The following is a 7,829-nucleotide window of genomic DNA, read 5'->3' on the forward strand; positions in this document are numbered from 1 at the left end:
GCCCTGTGGAGAAGCAATAATGCTGATATTACAGAATATCCTGCTATTACATATGTCAGCATTAAGCTGAGCAGCTCTGGATGAATGACATATAATAAGAGTGATATAGCAGCGGTGCAGTATTGCATGCTGCTGACTACTGTAGACGCATACATTTATCATGCACTGTCTACATTGTCTTAGGATATACATTTACCATACACTGTACGCGTCTAATGTAATGTGTGAGAGCTTTGCAGAAGAAGAGGATGAGGAACTGCTCCTTTAATGATTGCAAGCTTCCTAACTCCTCCCAGAGATCACTGCCAAAGTGAAGTGAGGAGCTGAGTCCAGAGCTTCAAGTTGCTCATTGCTCTCAGGCAGCCTGACATGGCACAAGGTCCTGCCAGCTCTATAGGGCAGCAGTGCCCTTTCTGCACTCACCACCACCAGGACTAAGCTGCTGGAAGTAGCGCACCATCATCCTCCTCCTCCTCCTCCTCACCATGGCTCCTTGTCAGGAGGTTAACTTGTCGGATCCTATGAACTCCAGCACTGGCAGCATCAGCAGCGGCAATGGTGGGCATGCCCTCACCCTCTCAGGAAAATGGATGATTGGAGCAGCCTTGGTTGTCATGATTTTTATAATTGTTTTTGGAAATCTTCTGATCATCATTGCCATAGCGAAAACTCCACGGTTGCAAACCATGACCAACGTGTTCATCACTTCTTTGGCTTGTGCAGACTTGATCATGGGAGTTTTGGTGGTGCCACCAGGTGCCACCATCCTCGTCACCGGAGACTGGTTGTATGGCACCATAGTGTGCGAGCTGTGGACCTCTGTGGATGTCCTTTGTGTCACAGCCAGCATAGAGACCTTGTGTGTCATAGCTGTGGACAGGTACATTGCCATCACCTCACCTTTGAAGTATGAGATGTTGGTGACCAAAGCCAGGGCAAGGTTGGTAGTCTGTTTCGTATGGGCAGTATCTGCCTTGATCTCCTTCCTGCCCATCATGAACCACTGGTGGAGAGATACCAACAATGAAATAGCCAAAGCCTGTTACGATAATCCAAAATGCTGTGATTTTGTCACCAACATGCCCTATGCCATCGTATCTTCCACCATATCCTTCTACGTGCCCCTGGTCATCATGATCTTTGTCTACGCCCGGGTATTCATAGTGGCCACCAAACAAGTCAACTTGATTGAGAAAGACAAGGTGAGATTTAGTAACGGGACACCAGTGCCTTCAACCAAAAACAGAAGGACTTCCAAAAGGAGACCCTCTGGGTTATTGGCCATCAAAGAACACAAAGCACTCAAGACTTTGGGCATTATCATGGGCATCTTCACTCTCTGTTGGCTTCCCTTCTTCATGGCCAACATCATCAAAGTCTTCTGCCCTGGCTTAATCCTTGACCATGTTTTCTTGCTCATGAACTGGGTAGGCTATGTGAACTCTGGTCTAAACCCCATCATTTATTGTAGGAGTCCGGATTTTAGGAAAGCCTTTTCGAAACTTTTGTGTTGCTCCAGGACTGCGGACAGAAAGCTCCATAGCTTGTTCACGAACCCTAAAAAGTACCAGTATGCCTCTAGCAACCACCTAGGGTATGATGGGACCAAGCACTTGCCAGATGCTGAGCTGGGCAATGGAAGTCTCAGTAGTAGTAGTAGATGTAGCAGCAGGACTGAGGAGACCAGCCTGAAGAACAGCCCTGGCAACTCCCACCTTCATGGCCAGCCTGCTATCTGAATGGAGACTTCATTCCATTGTGCTCTGTGGTGGCCCAGGCAGTGGGGTGACCCCTGTGTCTTACAGAAGATGATGCTTTGCACAATCCTTACCAGGAACTGCCCATGCATCTTCATGCAAGTACTATGTGTGGCGGCACCAACAGCAAAATCCTCACTGCTGTGCAAACTGAGACATGTTTACTTGATAATGTACTGTAAGGACTCATCCATGGCTAGAAGTGGCTCCTGATATGTTATGTATGTGTTTAATATTCCCTTTTGATCTGAACTTAAGACTACTGTTTCCTTTGAAGGGGGAAAACCCCTTATTTTAGCATTACATAAATTGTATGTACATATGTAGCAGAGTTGTGTTTGTCATTCGCTACAAAACTTCTTAGCAAATAAGACTTTAATACATTGTATCAACTGATCACCACTGCTAGCCTGTAGTTATATACCTCTGTGTAAAGCCATAGTGATAAGTTGTGCAAATAGCAAATCCAGCTCTGCTACATGCTGTATACTTCCACAGAAGAAGCAGAGGTGAATTTGCTATTTAACTTTTTGCTTTAGTAAATCTGGTTGGCTTATTAAGTAGAAGCATGTAGAAGTCTTATCTGCAATCCGATGTAAAACTACAGTAAAAGCATCAGATGAATTGTGCAAATAACAAACGCAGCTCTGCTACATATTTTATACATTTACAGAAGCAGCAGAGATGAATTTGTTATGTAACTTTTTTCCTTAGTCCAGTTAGCTCATTGAGCAGGTTTACCTGCAGCTCTAAATGTATCATTAAAGCAGTATGTGTTTTGCCCGTATCAAATGCAGCTCTGCTACATATACTTACAGTAGAGACGAATTTGTCATTTAACATATAACAGAAAAAAATGGATCAGCTTTTTCCTCTCATTGATTTCAACGGGGTTTCAAAGAAACAGAAAGGCTTCCATTTACTTTCCTACCATTATGTTTCTGTCCAAAAAAAACGGAAACTTGACACAATGGAAGCAACTGAAGCCTTTGCGTTTGCTTCGTTTTTTTTTTTGTTTGTTTTTAAACCCCATTGAAATCAATTAAGAAAAATTGATCTATTTTTCTCTGTCCTATTTCATGTTCTGTCCTCCTAAAACAGAGAACAGGGACAGAAACCATGAACTGACCTAACGCAGGTGTGAAAGCAGCCTTACCTGCAGTCCTATGTAAAACCACAGCAAATACCTCATGATATCAGTGGTGCCAATGACAAATTCAGCTCTGCTACATCTGTATATAGGACATTACTCATGCACTTTGTCTTTTACATACTACTATGAGAATATACATTATTTCCAGGTGTTTTGGGATGTATGTTGTTATTAGTCATGGACCCCTCACCTGTCATAGGTCACCCCCTCCCTGATCACATAGGGTTAACAACTTGTATAGCCAGTTTCTAAGTAAAGTTGTCACAGTATGTTGTTAGTGTAAATGGTCATGACATGCAACAGAATGGCCGTATATATATATACTTTCAACCGCCCTGCGGCCAGCGCCTCGGGCGTAGCGAGTCCAAACACAAGTAACATACGGTAATAGTAGGGCGAGTACCAACATGCAACATAAGGCAACAGTAAGTGACATCAATCAGTCAAGAGCACGACCAATACAACTGCCAGACGTCCACTGATCACGGCATGCAGATGTAGCAGAGCTGACTATTTACACGCGCAGAATTGGTGTGCTCAAAACGCAGAGAATAAAACGCATCTCCTTGCGTATTGCGCAGGCGTTTGCACACACCCATTGATCTTCTATGAGGACCTTTGGTGCACAAATTCGCAGAACAGTACAGCATGCTGCTTTTTTTCTGTGAGACCAAAACGCGGGAGCAAAATACGGAAATGTGAACGAAGCCATTGAAATCCACGGGTTCTATTCTCCGTGGATCGCACATACAAATTATGCGCGCTAAATATTAGTCTTAACTACAATCCAATCCCAGATAACCTACTGGAATACAGCTTGACCGGCGAGGTGTTTTATGGCTTTTCCATAGTGCGCCAATGTAATTTACATAGGGCAACCCCTCACTTTGTAGTAGTGCCACCGCCTTATGCAAATTACGTATTGCGCTAAACAGGTGTTCACCGCATTCTGAATGCTGTTTTGGAACTTTGTACATCTGTGCTGTGTCACAGCGGGCAGTGCTGAATGACAAAGTCAGCTCTGCTATGCAGCTGAGCTAAACGCTGAACCTGTTCGGGCCACGATCACACCTGCTCTACAATGGTTTGTGCGTCCTCAGACTTTGTGGTCTTTTCCTGACGTCAATTTTCTATATTACCACGAGCCAAACAATAAAAAAAGCAGAACGTGCCAGAAGTGAGCGCTGCCAGTGGACCCCGCTGACAATAATAGCGCCCCTCTGGGTCAGGCGCGCCATTCAAAGGTTTCCTGGAGGAAGTAGAGCAGTATTTCATTCGGGATTACATGCAGAATCTGTGGCGAAGGCTCCTGATGGACGTCTGGCGCAGGTGTGGGCGTGGCTTCAGTGCACTATGTACAGCACTAGGGTAGTTTCAGACGAGCGTATTGTGACGCGTCCGTAATACGTGCCACATGTGACATTACAGCCGCGTGTCATCAGTATTTCATGACTATTTGATCCATATTTCCCCAGTAGAAAAGAATACCAACACGAAGGCGAAAACGGGTAAAAATGGTCATGCTGCGTTCTTAAAAGACGGACATGAGAACAGATACATAAATATACATTACGATCCCCAAAAACACGGACTAGCTGGAATACGCTTGTCTGAAAATGGCCGCAGGGCGCTTTCACATGAACGCAAAAATGCAATGTATTAAGCGTGAAATGCGCTATGAATAAAGCCGTTGATTTCAATGTGTTCGTTCACAGCTGCGGATTCTCCACATGATCAAAAACGGCACATGTGTTATATTGGCGCGTACTACGTACGGACATCACTCATTGAAATCAAAGGGCGTGTGTAAATACACCCAACATTTGCAGGACAAGTGCGTATTCGCTGTATATTTTCGCACAAAATCAGCGGGATTTTGTGAATTTTTAAAAATAAGGCAGAAGTATGCTGGGGGTTTATTTGCGTAAAAAACTCTGATACGCAGAAACACGCGTGGAATCAGCTTATTTAGGCCGGATTCAAGTGAACGTATTTTCGCGCGTATTACGCACCACAAATTGGCACCCACTACGCAGTGAATAGAACCCATCGATTTCAGCGGGTTCGTTCACATAAACGTAATATGCACACTCTATTTGTTTGCGTGCAAAAATACGCAGCACGTTCTATTTTCCAGCGCGGTAAGAGAGCGCACTTATGGAACTAGTTCCACGAATCTCCCCTTACAATGAATAGGACGGGTTGCATTCTTTTGTGTGCGTAAATACGCAAAGTCCAATATGCAAAAAGGCGCCGCAAATGCGTGTGAATCCAGCCCTAGTGCGCGTTCACATATGATGGAAAAGGCGCAAATTTTCTACAGCGCACCAAAATCTGCGGAATTTCCATGTCAAAAAATAACCACTCTCTCCCCCCCAACGCCTACCCCCCCCCCCCCCCGAGCCTGCTCTGACCATTAAGCAGTTACTTGAGAAGAGCCATGCTCGCTCAAGTAACTGCTTCATCCGAGTGTGCTCGCTCATCTCTAGTGTGAGCGTATCCTTATAGTGACTCTCCACTTTAGTGTCCCAGGTGGGGGGCCCCCTTCAATGAAGCCCCTATGGTATTGTAGGGTCAACCTATAACGCGCCCTTTCCGTCCGCACACAACACGTGTTTTCCACATACAGACCTTCTTGCACATGCCCAGCGATGCCCGGCACATGCTTCCAGCATTACGGAGGGCGTCCATGTATAATGTGTAAAGTTGTCTAAGTTATCAGCTGTACATACCGGATTACCGCAGAACATTTCTGACAGAACTGTCTATTTTTCTATATGGAATTAAATGTGTTACTATGGCACAAGGGGGCGCTGTGTGTTACTGAGTGACTAACGTCATTGGATGCAAATAGTGCATTGAAAGGTTTCAGAGAGCGTGAAAAGGATTTGGTATATCAATAGAATGAACTTAAATTCCTTAACCCCTTAAGGATCAAGTGCGGTAAATATATGGCGTTTGGTCCCCAGCTTTAATCTGGCCGATTACAGAAGTATGGCGTGGGATTAATGCTTCTGCTCCTACAATCAAGCAGGAGCAGGTCGGGTCCTCGGCTGAAGGACCCAGAGGAGGGAAAAGTGGTTCTTACCTGCTTCTGCCTTCTCCTTTTCAAGCAGCATAGCGCTCAATGAGTGCTATGTAGAGATGAGCGAGCATACTCGGTAAGGCGATATAGTCGAAAGAGCATCGCCTTTTTCGAGTACCTGCTGGATCGTCCCTGAAGATTCAGGAGGGCAGCGGGGGTCGGGGGTGGCGCAGGGCAGTGAGGGGGAGCGGGGAGGAAAGTGAGAAAGATCCCTCTCTCTCTCCCTCCTGATCCCCTCTGCAACCCCCCGCTCACCCACGTGCCCCCCCCCCCGAATCTTCAGGGACAAGCCAGCAGGTACTCGAAAAAGGCGATGCTCTCTCGAGTATATCACCTCACCGAGTATACTCGCTTATCTCTAGTGCTATGTACTAAAGAGTGAAAATGGAAGCATTGCTTCAACTATGCAACCTTGCGATCATGTGACTGCTGGGTGCCCCTGCTACACCAGAGCTGCAGAGTCCTAGCAGACCTTGATCAGCTCTATCAGTGACAGCTGTCACTACAGGGGATGTTTTCCCCTCTAACTGGGGCTCCTATGGATGCAACTCCTATGGATGCCCCGGCTACAGTGGGAAAGTGTGAAATCGTGAGATTAGAAAAGAAAAAAAACATGTGAATGATCCCCAGAGGTCTTATATGTCATCATGGGGGACATAGATTGTAAAAAATAGTTACAAAAATAGGTTAAAAAAGTTGGAGAATAAAATAAATGACCCAACGCCGACAGCAACCAAAACCGTCGCTATATGCGCCCTGTAATCCAAACCTCCACATATTATATATCAAAACATCCAAAACAACATGATGAACCCGTTCCTGTACTTTATTTCAGCGTAAATATACCAATTTTCAAAATAAACAACTATAAATTTAAGAAATAATTTTTTAGCTTTTTACCCCTAATAAAACTTAAAATGGGAAAAAAGTCAGTGAAAAAGATATTTAAAAAATAGCCCCATATGCCATGGAAAAAAGCAGAAAAAATAATTTTGTTGACTGAAGAAAAGAAATAGCGCAGTAAATCCACCACATGGGTAAAAGGCTTTTACCCATGTGGTGAATTTACAAGCCCTAAAAAGTGTCTGGTTCTTTAAGATGAAAACACCCTGGTCCTTAAGGGGTTGTACCAAAATTTCAAGTTATCCCCCACTCAGTGGGATCTCATCGCCAATCTTCATAATGGGGCTCCCCTGTCCCACTGTGCCTGTCACTATTGTGGTCGCTCCTCCCCCTGCAGTGACATCACTGTAATTGGAGCGCTGGCCGAGCATGCGCGGTTAGCTCTCCATGCTTTTCAAAGGGGCTGGCAGAAATACCCGATCGGGTGACGTTCAGCTGTCTCGAATAGCGTTCTATTCAGCCTCCTTCTCACTGCGGGATGGATGGGGAGGGGTGGGTGGTGGTGGTAACCCAGAAGTGAGGAAGACATGGGATACCCATTCTCAAGATCGGCGGGGGCCTCAGTGGTGAGACCCCCACTGATCAGTAAGTTATGCCCTATTCTGTGGATAGGGAATAACTCACCATTTTGGAACAGCCCCTTTAATTCAGCATTTGATAATCCAGAATCTAAAATAATCCAACACAGCAGTGCACCATGATCACACAAGACCATAGGCAGCGGTAACAATAGGACCAGCAACATCAGCATCTGTTATTAAAGGGCTTGTACACTTTTGCAACCACCTTTTTTCATTGCTCTGATACATCCAAAGCAACTCTGCAAAGAATTTTACCTACAAATGCGGTATTTTGCGTCTCTGGCTCCTACGCAGGCTGTGTGTCCACCTGGGTATATGCTACTAACAAAGGGTCCCAATCATCAAAACAG

The 7,829-nt window shown here is 45.1% G+C and overlaps 1 protein-coding gene across 1 annotated transcript; it reads left to right on the forward strand.

The window, feature by feature from the left end:
* The first annotated feature begins 336 nt into the window (after positions 1–336).
* Positions 337–5,716, forward strand: LOC136612808 (beta-4C adrenergic receptor-like). Its single transcript, XM_066593497.1, has one exon. The coding sequence runs from the start codon at positions 486–488 to the stop codon at positions 1,737–1,739; it is 1,254 nt and encodes a 417-aa protein (XP_066449594.1). The 5' UTR covers positions 337–485; the 3' UTR covers positions 1,740–5,716.
* The last annotated feature ends 2,113 nt before the right edge of the window (positions 5,717–7,829 follow it).

Source organism: Eleutherodactylus coqui, chromosome 2, assembly GCF_035609145.1.
Source record: "Eleutherodactylus coqui strain aEleCoq1 chromosome 2, aEleCoq1.hap1, whole genome shotgun sequence".
Taxonomy (NCBI): Eukaryota; Metazoa; Chordata; class Amphibia; order Anura; family Eleutherodactylidae; genus Eleutherodactylus; species Eleutherodactylus coqui.

Excerpts from the sequence above, each read along its gene's own strand:
- LOC136612808 (XM_066593497.1), top strand. The coding sequence starts at position 486 with ATGGCTCCTTGTCAGGAGGTTAACTTGTCGGATCCTATGAACTCCAGC.